General features: G+C 34.8%; 1 protein-coding gene and 2 non-coding genes across 24 annotated transcripts in view; 2 read left to right on the top strand and 1 right to left on the bottom strand.

Moving 5' to 3' along the window:
* LOC141389784 (aminopeptidase N) overlaps positions 1–15,539 on the top strand; it is a 332,473-nt gene extending 316,934 nt beyond the window's left edge. For all 22 annotated transcript variants that reach the window (XM_073961852.1, XM_073961840.1, XM_073961857.1 and 19 more), the window contains 7 exons: positions 55–207; positions 282–599; positions 2,577–3,657; positions 3,722–3,912; positions 8,335–8,502; positions 8,839–8,979; positions 14,120–15,539. In XM_073961852.1, the coding sequence (XP_073817953.1) occupies positions 55–207; positions 282–599; positions 2,577–3,657; positions 3,722–3,912; positions 8,335–8,502; positions 8,839–8,979; positions 14,120–14,375 (2,308 nt within the window). In that variant the 3' untranslated portion in view covers positions 14,376–15,539. The remainder of the gene's footprint in view (positions 1–54; positions 208–281; positions 600–2,576; positions 3,658–3,721; positions 3,913–8,334; positions 8,503–8,838; positions 8,980–14,119) is intronic.
* Positions 8,178–8,250, top strand: TRNAK-CUU (transfer RNA lysine (anticodon CUU)). The gene has a single exon. It is a non-coding gene; the product is annotated as a tRNA-Lys (tRNA).
* Positions 8,583–8,654, bottom strand: TRNAQ-UUG (transfer RNA glutamine (anticodon UUG)). Its single transcript has one exon. It is a non-coding gene; the product is annotated as a tRNA-Gln (tRNA).
* Positions 15,540–17,788: the final 2,249 nt, after the last annotated feature.

Raw genomic sequence — 17,788 nt, 5'->3', positions numbered from 1 at the left:
TTGAAAAGCAAAAACAGAAATGAAGATAAATATTTATTGAATATTTTATTCCAGGTGGATGATCAGCACCCAATTTTCACCAATTGATGCCCGTCGTGCATTCCCCTGTTTCGATCGTCCCGATATGAAGGCAAATTTCACAATCAGTATTATTAGACCCACCCGAACTGCAATGGCTTTATCAAATATGCCTGTGAATAATAGCACGTAAGCTAAGACGATCCGATTTTTTTGTTTTTTTTTTTCGTTAATGTTAATACTTTTATTAATTTGTTTTCCAGTGTTTACCGTCCCGGTTTTACCCGTGATGATTTCATGACCACACCAAAAATGCCTACCTACCTCTTAGCTTTTATTGTTTCGAATTTGGTTAAGTCTCATTATTCCGATCATGATGCCTCATTGGTGCCTCGTGTTGAAATCTGGAGCCGCCCAGAAAGTCGTGACATGACCCAATATGCCTATTCATTGGTGCGCAAATTCCTACCATTCTATGAGGGATATTTTGGTATTAAAAATCGCCTGCAGAAAATCGACATGGTTACTGTGCCCGATTTCGGATTTGGTGCTATGGAAAATTGGGGCTTAATAACATTCAGGTGAGTATCGTGTTTGAGAACAATAAGAGGATTTGAAGATAGAAGGCCTCGAGGAGTTTTCTTAATTCAGTAGGAGCTCTTAAAGGTATTTTACAGCAACAGGACCTCTTATAGGTCTTATGGACAACTTATAGGTATAGGTCGAAGGACCTCTTAAAGGCCTTCTATAGACAAAAAATTTCTAAAAGGACTTGACGGAAGACCTCCTAAAGGTCCTCTTTAGACAGAAGACCTCCTAACGTCTTCTTTAAACAGAAGACTTCCTAAAGGTCTTCCTTGAACAGAATGTCTTTTTTAGAAAGGTCTTTTTTAGTCAGAAGACATCCTAAACGTCTTCTGTAGACAGAAGCCCTCTGAAAGGTTTTCTTTAGACGGAAGACCTCCTAAGGGTATTCTTTAGACAGAAGACCTACTAAGGGTCTTCTTTAGATAGAAGACCTCTTAAAGGTCTTCTTTAGGCAGAAACCCTCTTAAAGATCTTCTTTAGACGGAAGACCTCCTAAAGGTCTCCTTTAGACAGAAGACCTCCTAAAGGTCTTCTTTAGACAGAAGACCTCTAAAAGGTCTTCTTTAAACAGGAGACCACTGAAAGGTCTTCTTTAGACAGAAGATCACTCAAAACTCGTCATTGGTCAGGTGGTCTTCAGACCAACGAGAGGCCTTCTATAGACAGAAGACATCCTAAAGGTCTTCTTTAGACTGGAGACCACCTAAAGGTCTTCTTTAGACAGAAGACCTCCAAAAGTCTTCTTTAAACAGAAGACCACTGAAAGGTCTTCTTTAGACGGAAGACCTCCTAAGGGTATTCTTTAGACAGAAGACCTACTAAGGGTCTTCTTTAGACAGAAGACCTCTTAAAGGCCTTCTATAGACAGAAAATTTCTAAAAGGACTTCTATTGACGGAAGACCTCCTAAAGGTCCTCTTTAGACAGAAGTCTTCCTAAAGGTCTTTTTTAGTCAGAAGACATCCTAAACGTCTTCTGTAGACAGAGGCCCTCTGAAAGGTCTCCTTTAGACGGAAGACCTTCTAAAGGTCTTCTTTAGACAGAAGACCTCCAAAAGCCTTCTTTAAACAGAAGACCTCTAAAAGGTCTTCTTTAAACAGGAGCCCTATTAAAGACCACTGAAAGGTCTTCTTTAGACAGAAGATCACTCAAAACTCGTCATTGGTCAGGTGGTCTTCAGACCAACGAGAGGCCTTCTATAGACAGAAGACATCCTAAAGGTCTTCTTTAGACTGGAGACCACCTAAAGGTCTTCTTTAGACAGAAGACCTCCAAAAGTCTTCTTTAAACAGAAGACCTCCTAAAGGTCTTCCTTAAACAGAAGACCACTGAAAGGTCTTCTTAGACAGAAGACCTCCAAAAGGTCTTTTTTAGACAGAAGACATCCTAAAGGACTTCTTTAGACAGAAGACATCCTCAAGGTCTTCTTTAGACAGAAGACCTCTTAAAGATCTTCTTTAGGCAGAAGACCTCTTAAGGTTCTCTCATAGACAGAAGATGTCTTAAAGGTCTTCTTTAGGTAGAAGACCTTCTAAGGGTCTTCTTTCGACAGAACATCTCTTAAAGGTCTTCTTTATACAGAAGACCTTTTAAGGGTATCCTATAGACAGAAAACCACTTGAAGGTCTTCTTTAGACAGAAGATCTATTAAAGGTCTTCTTTAGGCAGAAGACTTCCTAAGGGTCTTCTTTAGACAGAAGTCCACCTAAAGGTCTTCCTTAAAAAGAAGACCACTGAAAGGTCTTCTTTAGACGGAAGACCTCTTACAGGCCTTCCTACAGAAAGAAGATCTCTTAAAAGTCTTCTACAGCTAGAAGACCTCTTAAGGGCCTTCTACACACACAAGACCTCTTCAAGATCCTTTATAGACAAAAATCCTCTGAAAGATCTTCATAGATAGAACACAACTTAATTTTTTCTATAGCCAGGACATCTTTTCTAAAATTCCCATTTTTATTTCTTTTCTTTCAGAGATTCATCCCTTTTGGTGCCGGCTGATTTGGAAAAGGCCTCCTCCTCGGAACATATGGAATATGTGGCACAAATTGTTGCTCACGAATTGGCCCATCAATGGTTTGGTAATTTGGTAACACCCAAATGGTGGGATGATCTGTGGCTTAAGGAAGGTTTTGCCTGCTATATGAGTTACATTGCCCTCAACAATGTCCATCCGGAATTTGAAATTCTCGATACTTTTACAGTATTTGAATTTACCGAATCAATGCAACATGATTCCGATAACAGTTCTCACCCGATTTCGTTTAATGTCAAGTCAACCAATGATATTCGTCGCATCTTCGACCCCATTACCTATTCAAAGGGTACCATTCTGCTGCGCATGTTAAATTCCATTGTGGGTAATGAAGCTTTCCGTGATGCCACCCAAGATTTGTTGAATAGTTTCGCCTATGGCAATGCTGATCGTGATGATTTGTGGGAATTTATGACAAAACATGGCCACCTGAAGAAGACTCTACCCGAAAACATGGATATTAAGACCATAATGGATACATGGATTTCAAAACCAGGTTATCCGGTCATCAATGTGGAGAGACACAATGCTGATTTGATTATTACCCAAGAACGTTATGTCTTACCGTCGCGTGATATGGCTGATGATAGTAAATGGATTGTCCCTATCACCTATGAAACAAATGAAGTGCGCACGGGCCACAACATACCCACCCATTGGCTAATGGATAATGGCCTTGAATTGGTTATCAAGGATGTCTTCTCTTCGGATAACAATACCAATGATATTGTCTATTTGAATCTGAATCGCCAAGGATATTATCGTGTCAATTATGATTTGGTTTCATGGTTGGCTTTGAAAAAGGAATTCGCCAATTTGCCTCGGGTGACACGAGCCCAATTGTTGGATGATGCCTTCCATTTGGCCCAGGCTGAATATTTGACCTATGATATACCGTTGACATTCCTTATGGAAATTTTTACCTCCATCGATGATGAGCTGTTGTGGTCCGCCGCCCAAAAGGGTTTGAACTATTTGATACACATGATGAGTCGTGAACCAGGCTATGAAACATTTAGGGTAAGTAGCTGAGAATTTGTGTTTATGGTTTTTTAACATTAATCAAATTTGAATCTTTTTCCAGGCCTTTATGAAGTTCATGGTTCGCCCAGCCTTTGATCAATACGGGCTACAGGAACCCGATAACGAATCACATATCCAATTGCAACACCGAGCCTTGGTAGCCAAATTAGCTTGTAAATTCAAATATGATCGTTGTTATACCATTGCCCATATGAAGTACCGAGAATGGATGCAAAATCCCAACTTTAATCGGTAGGTTTGGGGGAAGGGTAAATGTTAATTCATTTAATGTCATCAGAACCATCGGGGTTCTCAGCATTTTTTTAGGAACACCTAAAGAGCGCATTTTTTAACACTTTTGGGAACACCTAAAGGCCCCACAAAACGTGGATTTTTTAAACAATTTTAGGAACACCTAAAAGCCCCACAAAACGTGGATTTTTTAAACAATTTTAGGAACACCTAAAAGCCCCACAAAACGTGGATTTTTTAAACAATTATAGGAACAACAAAAGGCCCACAAAACGTGGATTTTTTAAACAATTTTAGGAACACCAAAAGGCCCCACAAAACGTGGATTTTTGTAAACAATTTTAGGAACACCTAAAGGCCCCACAAAACTTGGATTTTTTAAACAATTTTAGAAACACCTAACGTCCCTGCAAAACGTGGATTTTTTAAAGAATTTTATTAACACCTAAAGGCCCCACAAAACGTGGATTTTTAAACAATTTTAGGAACACCTAAAAGCCCCACAAAACGTGGATTTTTTAAACAATTTTAGGAACACCTAAAAGCCCCACAAAACGTGGATTTTTTAAACAATTTTAGGAACACCTAAAAGCCCCACAAAACGTGTATTTTTTAAAAAATTTTAGGAACACCTAAAAGCCCCACAAAACGTGTATTTTTTAAACAATTTTAGGAACACCTAAAAGCCCCACAAAACGTGGATTTTTTAAACAATTTTAGGAACACCTAAAAGCCCCACAAAGCGTGGATTTTTTAAACAATTTTAGGAACACCTAAAAGCCCCACAAAACGTGGATTTTTTAAACAATTTTAGGAACACCTAAAAGCCCCACAAAACGTGGATTTTTTAAACAATTTTAGGAACACCTAAAAGCCCCACAAAACGTGGATTTTTTAAACAATTTTAGGAACACCTAAAAGCCCCACAAAACGTGGATTTTTTAAACAATTTTAGGAACACCTAAAAGCCCCACAAAACGTGGATTTTTTAAACAATTTTAGGAACACCTAAAAGCCCCACAAAACGTGGATTTTTTAAACAATTTTAGGAACACCTAAAAGCCCCACAAAACGTGGATTTTTTTTAACAATTTTAGGAACACCTAAAGGCCCCACAAAACGTGGATTTTTTAAACAATTTTAGCAACACCTAAAGGCCCCACAAAACGTAAATTTTTTAAACAATTTTAGCAACACCTAAAGGCCCCACAAAACGTAAATTTTTTAAACAATTTTAGGAACACCTAAAGGCCCCACAAAACGTGGATTTTTTAAACAATTTTAGGAACACCTAAAGGCCCCACAAAACATGGATTTTTTAAACAATTTTAGGAACACCTAAAGGCCCCACAAAACGTGGATTTTTTAAACAATTTTAGGAACACCTAAAGGCCCCACAAAACGTGGATTTTTTAAACAATTTTAGGAACACCTAAAGGCCCCACAAAACGTGGATTTTTTAAACAATTTTAGGAACACCTAAAGGCCCCACAAAACGTGGATTTTTTAAACAATTTTAGGAACACCTAAAGGCCCCACAAAACGTAAATTTTTTAAACAATTTTAGGAACACCTAAAGGCCCCACAAAACGTAAATTTTTTAAACAATTTTAGCAACACCTAAAGGCCCCACAAAACGTAAATTTTTTAAACAATTTTAGGAACACCTAAAGGCCCCACAAAACGTGGATTTTTTAAACAATTTTAGGAACACCTAAAGGCCCCACAAAACATGGATTTTTTAAACAATTTTAGGAACACCTAAAGGCGCCACAAAACGTGGATTTTTTTAAACAATTTTAGGAACACCTAAAGGCCCCACAAAACGTGGATTTTTTAAACAATTTTAGGAACACCTAAAGGCCCCACAAAACATGGATTTTTTAAACAATTTTAGGAACACCTAAAGGCCCCACAAAACGTGGATTTTTTAAACAATTTTAGGAACACCTAAAGGCCCCACAAAACGTGGATTTTTTAAACAATTTTAGGAACACCTAAAGGCCCCACAAAACGTGGATTTTTTAAACAATTTTAGGAACACCTAAAGGCCCCACAAAACGTGGATTTTTTAAACAATTTTAGGAACACCTAAAGGCCCCACAAAACGTAAATTTTTTAAACAATTTTAGGAACACCTAAAGGCCCCACAAAACGTAAATTTTTTAAACAATTTCAGCAACACCTAAAGGCCCCACAAAACGTAAATTTTTTAAACAATTTTAGGAACACCTAAAGGCCCCACAAAACGTGGATTTTTTAAACAATTTTAGGAACACCTAAAGGCCCCACAAAACGTGGATTTTTTAAACAATTTTAGGAACACCTAAAGGCCCCACAAAACGTAAATTTTTTAAACAATTTTAGGAACACCTAAAGGCCCCACAAAACGTAAATTTTTTAAACAATTTTAGCAACACCTAAAGGCCCCACAAAACGTAAATTTTTTAAACAATTTTAGGAACACCTAAAGGCCCCACAAAACGTGGATTTTTTAAACAATTTTAGGAACACCTAAAGGCCCCACAAAACATGGATTTTTTAAACAATTTTAGGAACACCTAAAGGCCCCACAAAACATGGATTTTTTAAAGAATTTTAGGAACACCTAAAGGCCCCACAAAACGTGGATTTTTTTAAACAATTTTAGGAACACCTAAAGGCCCCACAAAACGTGGATTTTTTAAACAATTTTAGGAGCACCTAAAGGCCCCACAAAACATGGATTTTTTAAACAATTTTAGGAACACCTAAAGGCCCCACAAAACGTGGATTTTTTAAACAATTTTAGGAACACCTAAAGGCCCCACAAAACGTGGATTTTTTAAACAATTTTAGGAACACCTAAAGGCCCCACAAAACGTGGATTTTTTAAACAATTTTAGGAACACCTAAAGGCCCCACAAAACGTGGATTTTTTAAACAATTTTAGGAACACCTAAAGGCCCCACAAAACGTAAATTTTTTAAACAATTTTAGGAACACCTAAAGGCCCCACAAAACGTAAATTTTTTAAACAATTTTAGCAACACCTAAAGGCCCCACAAAACGTAAATTTTTTAAACAATTTTAGGAACACCTAAAGGCCCCACAAAACGTGGATTTTTTAAACAATTTTAGGAACACCTAAAGGCCCCACAAAACGTAAATTTTTTAAACAATTTTAGGAACACCTAAAGGCCCCACAAAACGTAAATTTTTTAAACAATTTTAGCAACACCTAAAGGCCCCACAAAACGTGGATTTTTTAAACAATTTTAGGAACACCTAAAGGCCCCACAAAACGTAAATTTTTTAAACAATTTTAGCAACACCTAAAGGCCCCACAAAACGTAAATTTTTTAAACAATTTTAGGAACACCTAAAGGCCCCACAAAACGTGGATTTTTTAAACAATTTTAGGAACACCTAAAGGCCCCACAAAACGTAAATTTTTTAAACAATTTTAGGAACACCTAAAGGCCCCACAAAACGTAAATTTTTTAAACAATTTTAGGAACACCTAAAGGCCCCACAAAACGTGGATTTTTTAAACAGTTTTAGGAACACCTAAAGGCCCCACAAAACGTAAATTTTTTAAACAATTTTAGGAACACCTAAAGGCCCCACAAAACGTAAATTTTTTAAACAATTTTAGCAACACCTAAAGGCCCCACAAAACGTAAATTTTTTAAACAATTTTAGGAACACCTAAAGGCCCCACAAAACGTGGATTTTTTAAACAATTTTAGGAACACCTAAAGGCCCCACAAAACATGGATTTTTTAAACAATTTTAGGAACACCTAAAGGCCCCACAAAACGTGGATTTTTTAAACAATTTTAGGAACACCTAAAGGCCCCACAAAACAGTTTTTACCATTTTTTACCAGCAAAGTGTTCCCTTACTTCAAAAAGCATACAATTTTCATTTTGAAAAGTGAAATTCTTTTAAAATCTATATTTTAAAATGTTGAAAGCTACTATAATCACTTAGTTATGCAATATTCTCATCGAATCGCCAAAAAATATTTTGCACATAAATATGGAAATAAAAAATTGTAAAATTGGGGAAAGGGTAAAAATCCGCACGGAATTTTTATTCATGATTACCCTGGATATGAAATTGCTCATATGCTTTTTCATCTGAGCTTTCTTCTCAAACAGAAGAGGTAGCATTAACGGAATAAACGACACACAAATTGTTGAGGCACCCTCTTTAACAAGCTTTTCACTAAAAGCTTAGCACGTGTTTAAAACAGTATTTTGGGCATCGCTTTCGCAACTGCCCGGCTAGCTCAGTCGGTAGAGCATGAGACTCTTAATCTCAGGGTCGTGGGTTCGAGCCCCACGTTGGGCGCAAGCAATTTTTTGTTTCATTTTTGTCATTATTTGTTTAATTTATTTGTAATTCATATTTGTTATTTTTTAATTTTAATTGTAGCATCACACCCAACATGAAATCAATTATCTACTGTACTGCCATGGAAGAAGGTTCATTCCAAGAATGGCATTTTGCCTATAAACAATACAATCGTACCACAAGTGCCTCCGAAAAGGAACAAATTTTATCATCATTGGGTTGTACAACCAAACCCTGGTTGCTATCGAAGTAAGTAAAAAAACTATTTTTCATTTACATAATATAAAATTAAATTTAAAATTATAAAAAATAAAACAAAAACATTCGACAGGTTCTACCGAGATTTGAACTCGGATCGCTGGATTCAAAGTCCAGAGTGCTAACCATTACACCATAGAACCGTATATCAGTCGCCGCACTAAAATGTAGTTTCGTCATTTTTGTATTGAGATTATGTGTGTGTGCGCTCTGTTTTGTTTATTTTAAAATAGCCTCTACCTACTTATTTTTACTTGGCTGTTTGTATCTCTTTCATGTCTCTTTTTTCATTATTTTATTTTCATTCTATTTTTTTATTCATTTCAGATATTTAAATATGACACTCAACTCCACCCTTATTATGAAACAAGATGGCGCCCGTGCATTTAGAGCTGTTGCCGAAAATCCAATTGGTTTTGAAATCGCTTTTGATTTCTTGCAGACAAATATCAAGGAAATTGCCGAATAGTAAGTACATACATACATATTGAAACTTGTTAATGCGAACTGAATCTTATAGGAAATAACAATTATCAGTGGATAAGAAAATTTGTTGTAAAATTTTCTACACAATAGAAATTTTCAACAAAAATTGGTACATACCTACAAACATATTTACAAAAATCACTATTAAAAATTGCTTTCCATACAAATTAGTAGTTCAAAACGTATGGGAACGGAAAAAAGACAGAAATGTAAGAAAAATCTGTAAACAAATTTAAAATGAACATATCAGCGAATCATGTTACTTTTTCTCGCCCAAAATTCTGGTATAAAAAAAATAGCTGAAAGAAAAATTTTTCTGTAAAATGGTCTGAACGATAAATCTCGAAGGGAGCAATAGATTTGGTCAAAACTTTGCACATCGTATTATTCCCTCCAGATATAGATCTGGTTGTGATGTTGATGATGATTATTGTAGTTTGTATAACCTCAATTCGAAACAAAAATGTATTTACAGGTATATTGGTTGTTTCGATAATCGTTATTAAAATTAGGACTATGATTTCTATTATAAGGAATTTTTATGCTTGAAATTTCTTGGGAATTCACTGAATAAAAATTCGGTGGGCAATTTGTTCTCTTTCCCCAATTTGACATTTTTTATTTCCACATTTATGACAAGCAATTTTCATGCATGAAATTCTCGGAAGTTTTATTGCATATTTCTATTTTGATAATTGGATCTTAATTCGCATTTTGTAAAGCTTGAAACCCTGATATACTCGTATCTATTTTGATTTCGATAATCGTTATTAAAATTAGGACTGTGATTTCTATTGTTCGGAATTTTCATGCTTGAAAATTCTTGGAAGTTAATTAGCATATTTATATTTCGTTAATTTTATCTGAATTCAGATTTTGTATTTGTAAAATTATTATTACGAGTTTACTGTTATTGTATGTTTTTGGCTGTTCTTCCCAATTTTATTTCCACATTTATGACAAGCAGTTTTTATGCCTGAAAATTCTCGGAAGTTTTTTTTTTTTTTGCATATTTCTATTTTGATAATTGGATCTTAATTCGGATTTTGTAAAGCGTGAAAACCCTGATATGTCTCATTTACTCCGAACTTTGCAATTAATTCATTTTTTTTAAACCCGATTAGGCCTCAAAGCCTCCTCGATGGATTGTCATCTCAAGCGCGATGGGGAGGTCTAGTAAGCGCGAAGATCCTAAGAGCGATACCGGCGGTAGCGTAGCTACTGGTAGGGCCACCCATGCCGGTAAGGTCGATGGTGATCGCTGAAGCTAAGGACAATCCACAACGTGGGAAGTCAACGGTACAAGTTATATGCAACTGCGGCGGATGAACTGATCACAACAATGCGACGTCTGTCTCATATTGAGCGGTCACAAACAGGAGGAGCGGCTGGATATAGAAAAGGAAAATTCTAAACCCTTCAGAAGGCAACGGGAAACCACTGAAGTAATCTCCCTGGAAAACCATACAATTATGAACACAAACCAAAATACACGGCCCGGCACTACAAGGGTGCTAAGAATCCCCGGAGGTAAAACTAAAACAAAACTTAATATTGGTACATGGAATGTACGCAGTCTTTACGAAGCTGGAAAACTAGCTAATATCTTAACTGAAATGCACAGACTCCAAATTGATATACTTGGAATATGCGAAACGTGGTGGCCAGATTGTGGAGAATTTATATCGCAAAACTCGAAAATCTTTTACTCAACCAATCTCAACAAAACCCATAGGAATGGGGTTGGAATAATTGTAACAGACCGTCTAGCAAAATGTGTTACAGGATTTGTACCAAAATCAGACAGAACCATGATGATAAGAATTGATGCCAAGCCAATTACAATTAATGTTATTCAAGTTTACGCGCCAACGTCGGACAAAAGTAACGAAGAAGTTGAAGCATTTTACGATGAAATCGAAGAATTGCTACAAATAACAAAACAGCATGAAAAAACAACACCGTAAACTTGACATTGGGAAACTTGACGACCCAGCTACTAAATCAAGCATAAGAGACCTCATAAACTTAGAATTGAATAACGTTAATAGGAATGATGTGGAACATACATATTTGGGGCGAAGTCAAAATACTCTTCAAACCATAGGACAAAACAATCTGGGAAATTACAAAAGATCAAAAGACAAAGGCTGGATGACAAATGAAATACAAGAACTCCTTAGCTAAAGACGACGATACAAAAACTCGAATTACGAAATGTATTGGGAATTAAACAGGGAGATTCAAATGAAAACTCGAGCTGCAAAAATCAGACATATTAATAGCCAATGCCAGGAGATCGAAAAATTACAAAACTTACACGATGATTTTAATTTACACAAGAAATTGAAAGAAGCAGCTGGTATATATAATAATGAACCAGCTTTTGAGAATGCAGAGAAACAAGAAATTTGGAAGAACTACATTCAAAGCCTATTTACAGACGTCAACAGATCAAGTTTTAATACCCAATCAGCACAAGCGATGACCGGAACAAACATTACTAAGAGCAAGTTAGAATCTGCGATCACATCTCTAAAAAATAGGAAAGCAACTGGACCGGATGAAATTCCTTCAGAAATGCTAAAACTAATAGATGAAAATAATATCGACCTGCTAACAAGGTTAATGAATCATGTATATAATACAGGACACTACCCTCAAGACTGGCTAAAATCAACTTTTAAAGCAATTCCTAAGAAAAGTCATGCTAAACACTGTGGTGACCACCGACTCATCAGCTTACTGAGCCACGCTCTTAAAATATTCCTTAAAATTATACACAACAGAATTTATAAAAAATGTGAACAAGCTATGGGTGTAAATCAATTCGGCTTCAAAGAAGGCATGGGGACGAGGGAAGCATTATACTGTGTTCAGGTCCTTATTCAAAAATGTCGAGAGGCTAACAAGGAAATTTTTTTTTATCCTTCATCGACTATGAGAAAGCATTTGACACAGTGAACCATGACAAATTAATGGAAATACTTTCGTCAATTGGGATAGATGACAAAGAACTCAGGTGCATTCGGAGTCTGTACTGGCATCAAACTGCACAGATTGATGTCAACGCCAATCTTACCGACGATATACCGATATCAAGAGGGGTCAGACAAGGCTGTATCTTATCTCCGTTGCTGTTTAACATATACTCAGAGAGAATTTTCCAAGAATCTGTCAATAATATAAAAGAAGGAATAAAACGGTACTTTTATTAACAACATCCGATATGCAGATGACACCACAGTATTAGCCGATAGTATATCCGGACTTCAAAAACTAGTAAATGAACTCACTTCACGCAGCGAATCATATGGTCTTAAAATTAACACACACAAAACAAAACTGATGATTGTTAGTAAGAAAAATTCGCACAATGAAACAATGTTAAAAATAAACAACGCACACGTCGAAAGAGTACAAAGTTTTAAATGCCTCGGGGTTCTAATTAATGACCAATGGGATCCTTCAAAGGAAATAAGATGTCGTATAGAAATGGCAAGAGATGCATTCTTCAAATATAAAAAAGTTTTGACCGACCATGATATAAACATTGAGACAAAAGTACGATTTATTAAATGTTATGTATGGTCAGTCTTATTATACGCTGCAGAAGTCTGGACCATTAAAGCTGCTGACATAAAAAGACTAGAAGCTTTCGAAATGTGGATTTATTCGAAAAATACCTTGGACTGCACACGTCACAAATCTCTTGTATCTGTCATCAAAAAACGAAAAACGGCATACTTAGGACACTTCATGCGACATGGAAAGTATAAGCTCCTGCAGGCAATACTTAAAATGTCCATTGAAGGACGCCGTACCAGAGGCAGAAAAGAGATGACTTGGATAAAAAACATAGAAGACTGGACAAATATCCACAACACGGCTAATCTTCTAAGTATATCAAGAAATAGAAGCAGTTTTGAAAGAATTATCAATAATTTAAAAATGTCATGAAAAAAATATCACATTTGTAATCTATGTAATTGCAATGAAATATGCTACAATTGTATGGTCGCTTATATTCGAATACCGAATTTGCAAATAAAGAAGGAGAAGGCCTCAAAGATCTTAAGGCCTGCGTACATAAGCTGCTATGCCTGATTGCCTTGCTTTCCTGCTTCATTTTTGACATAATAAAAATAAAAGAATAAAGAAGGCCGACGAAATTTCGAACTGGGTTGCCCTTTTCTTTTTTATTCTTTTATCAGAAGTAAGCAAGGTAAGCAGGCAAAGCAGCTTATGTACGCAGGCCTTAAAGGCGTGAAGATCACCACCTTGCAGTTTGTTAAAAATAATTCTCTTGAACATATAATCTCTTGCTTCAGCATTTGATTCGATTAGTTGATCAACTCCCCTTCAAAATGAGGTGAGGGCGTAAGAATTATTATTATGTCATTAAGAACTATTTCGATTGTTAAAATTTGGTGTTTGACTACTAAAATTGTTATTACAATTATTTGGAAAATTTTGGAAATTTCAAAGTTACGATTTTTGTATGTTCTATTCGAAAAAAATTGGATTTGCTGGTTTATTTTCGTCTCGGTACTCGTAATTAAAATTAAAGTTATGATTGTTATTATTAGGAATTTTCATGCTTGAAAATTTTTGGGAGTTAATTTGCATAAAATGCAAATGCTATTTTGATAATTAAACCTAAATCCGGATTTTGTTATTTGTAAAATTATTATTACGGTGTTGACTACTATGGCATGTTTTTTTGATATATGTATGTAATATTAAGATGTTTTAATAAATTCAGACAAAGATTGTAAACGAGTTTAGTGTACTTTAACACCTTAAGTCTTCCATGAATAAAAACCTTCTATGCAAATACATATGTATGTAGGCACATGTCAAAATTAACATTATCGGTTTTAGTCCCTTATAATATAAAATATTTATAACGCTTTAAATGAAGTTTTGCAAACAATTTCGAAAATCTTGTGCGAATTCCCAAATAGGGAATATGATGTCCTCAAAAGTATATTTCTATATATTTGTCTGAAATGTTATTTCCGTATATGTCTATTATACACATACATATTTTTAAAATAATTTCTCTGTTGAAAATATTCCAATTTCTAACTAAATTTTTCTTATTTTATTTTCATTACAGCTTTGGTGATGGTTTCTCCACACTGACATCAATGGTTAATTCGATAACCACATACATGAGCAAAGAATATCACAAAGAGCAATTGGAACGTTTTCGTGAAAAGACAAGAGGTTTGGGTCTACAGGCTGTGGTGACAGCAATCGATTTGGCCATGGAACAGGTCAATAATAATATTTATTGGCGTAATCGTTCCTATTACAGTCTCAAGTCATTTATCGACATAATAGTGGAAGATTTTGAAATTCCGATATTCTAAAGAGGGAGTTGAATCATTATTGCCAACGAAAAAAACACCATACAACACACAACCTACATACATACACCCTAACATACATCATAGTAAACGATCTTTAAATTAAAACTTATCTTAAAACACACACACACACAAAATACATTGTATTTTAAGTTTTAAACTAGAAAAGAAAAAATTCAAAGATAAAATTATTTGTTTGCAAAAGAAAATCGAACGAAAAATACACAGCATCCATCAATCACCCTTTACAATGATATTTTTTTATTATTTGAAAACTTTCTGTTATTACAAATTTAATTTGCAAACAAAAAGTGATATAATTTTAGTTATAATTTTAATCACGATTTACAATTTAGTATTGAGCTTTAAAGCTAATTTTTAATTATAACGAAAAAAAATATTTTTATTTAAATTTAATGCTTTTTTATTTTATTTTTTATTTGTCAAGCCGAGGTGGATCTCCTCAAAAATATTATTTATTTTTTGTGTTTTAATTTTTGATTATTATTACATTTTTATTTATAGAATTGTGCTATATGTAAATTTGCAAGATTATTATTTGTTTTTAATATAATTTTAAGTATTGTTCCTATATAACAAAAATAAAGTGAAAATGATAATTGTTAAGAGCTTAGAAATAAAAAGAGATAAAGAGAACAGTTTTGTTGTAATATTTGTATTTTTTATTTCAAAGATGAACTAAATGTCTTTATGAGAATTATTTCAAAATTCAATATTTATTTAGAAACTATGAGTAGTACATCAATACTGTTCACTTGATTCAATTTTGAAAATGTTGAGGAAACATAATACGCTGCTGCTATTGTAAAATGTTATTTGATAAGTATTTACATACACATACATACATTTAAATGAATACGCGACTGGCCATTTTTAAGGCGCTTCTCTTTGATCAGATCTACATATAGACATTTTCTAGCTATGTATTTGTTGTAAGTAAGCCTTAAATGTATTTTGTTTTTAAGTATTCTAAGTTCAAGAGAGAAAGTCAGGAAAAGTTAAATAATTACACTAAATGTGTCGTAAATGATATATTTTAATAGAAACCATACATACATACATAACATAATTAATTATAATGTACATAATGTAAAGATTTAATATTTCGCAGCAATAAAATCGAAAAAAGTCTTTTTATGCAGCGAATTGATTGTGTATTATTTTTTTAGTTTGGGCACTTTTAAATACTAGAATGGAAGTATTAATACCGTTTTCTTGTATTTTCCACTCCATTTGTTTTTGGTGTTTTTCGAAGACTTGCAATGTATGGGAAATCAGTAAAGGCCACAACAGAATCAATCGTCGCTTGCTTCCCAAATGTCAAATTATGAAGGAATGCCAGAGCCTCCTAAAGGAGAACGCAGGCGGATTTGCAAAGAGGCTCTGGCATTCCTTTATAATTTGACATTTGGGGAAGCAAGCAACAATTGATTCTGTTCTAGCCTTAATCGATTTTTATCAATTCGTGATATTTTTATCAATTCGTGAAGTTTTCCTGGTAAAAAGTTTGCTATACTTTCACCTTTCTTTGTTTCTTGCTTCCTGAGCTTCTTCAGACAATTCTCCGATCGGAAGAATGCAGGAGTCTATAACCGACATTCCAAGGCAAAGAACTTTTTGCATCGTCACAGGCATTGGCTACCAAAAAGAGTCATTGAAATATAGCTCTAACATATTTGTCTAACTTTTTAGGATTAATTTTGTTTTCAAAATAGTCTGGCTTAATCCCATTGTTGTTGTTTTAATATTTTAAAACAACTATTTTATTAGTGGAAAAGATTTGGCATTGTTCGCCAAGGGGTAAGGCAGGGAATACTATAGTTTCGATCCACGCCACTGGATCTCATCAGTTCCCTTGTTTCTTGTTTGTGGATATTCTCCACCGAAGTTATTTTTCAATAACTTCTTCAACAAGAAACTTTTTATACCCAAACATCAATCGTCAGCTCGAAGTATAAAGGTAAGCAAAGAAAAAAGTTCAATGAGAAGTTTTTCCTTGGCAACCTCATACAACTCCGACGAAAGTGTCTGTAAAGCAGACCAACCAAATTTTGGTGTGTGCATTCGTCAAAATTCGACGACACATACAAGTGGAAGAGGTTTGAATTGTTTTCGCAGACACTTTCGTCGGAGTTGTATGAGGTTGCCAAGGAAAAACTTCTCATTGAACTTTTTTCTTTGCTTACCTTTATACTTCGAGCTGACGATTGATGTTTGGGTATAAAAAGTTTCTTGTTGAAGAAGTTATTGAAAAATAACTTCGGTGGAGAATATCCACAAACAAGAAACAAGGGAACTGATGAGATCCAGTGGCGTGGATCGAAACTATAGTATTCCCTGCCTTACCCCTTGGCGAACAATGCCAAATCTTTTCCACTAATAAAATAGTTGTTTTAAAATATTAAAACAACAACAATGGGATTAAGCCAGACTATTTTGAAAACAAAATTGCAAACGCTATCCCATATAAAAAAACGCCACAATGCTTCAAATTTTTAGGATTAATTTTACGACTACTATTTATGCATTCTAATATAACATGAAAATGCTGGATAAATTTTAAGTTCACCCCAGTAATTTCTGAAGACTTTTCGGCATTTCTAAAAAAAATTCTCGCAGTATTACCATTATTTGTGATTCCGGTGTGCTGTCTTGGGATATCTACAAGCAAGACAAGACCCTCTTTAAACTTTTCTTGAAAATATTTGTCGTTTCTGCAACTTTTTATTTTCTGTTCCGCGTGCTTGCCATATCTTAAAGTCCTATTAATATGATAAGCTTAATTAATTTTATTAAATAAAAACTTCGTCCTAGTAAGACAACAACTAAATAAAAATTAAAGTTCTTTTGGAATGTTCAGATTTCAAACACTTTTTACAATTTTTAAATCGATTGAGACAAGGAAATTTGCATACCGGACGCACTAACATTGAGTCAAAAGCAATAAATTAAAAACACTCCCTGATTGTAGTAACAAAAATGAGAAATGTCGTGGACGATCTACCATTAACACCAAGAAGAAGATGGAGAAATCATCGTTTTCGTGAATAACCCGGCAATAAAGTGAAATATTAATACAATTGTTAAGAATTTTTACTAATTTTCGTCCAAATATTTCTTGGAGATTTTTTCTGGGGAAAAAGAAATATATTTGGGGATTTTTCTGGGGTAAAAGGAATATATTTGGGGATGAACCACTCTGAATTTGGGGATGAGGCACAGAAAAATACTGGCAACACTGCCTGGCACGAAACTCCTCCTTTATTCTGACGACGAAATCGGCGAGAATTACCGTAGCTAGGCTGTTCCTCGGGTGGTGATTGAGCTCTGGTCTGATCCGGTTCTTTCCTTCGTCGGTTAGCGGCGTAAGACACACGCTTATAGAAGTATAAGCT

The sequence above is a fragment of the Musca autumnalis genome, unplaced genomic scaffold, assembly GCF_047663935.1.
Source record: "Musca autumnalis isolate F117 unplaced genomic scaffold, ASM4766393v1 scaffold_1, whole genome shotgun sequence".
Classification (NCBI taxonomy): Eukaryota; Metazoa; Arthropoda; class Insecta; order Diptera; family Muscidae; genus Musca; species Musca autumnalis.
The sequence above is the reverse complement of the archived record's forward strand: the minus strand, read 5'-3'. Positions and strand labels throughout refer to the sequence as shown.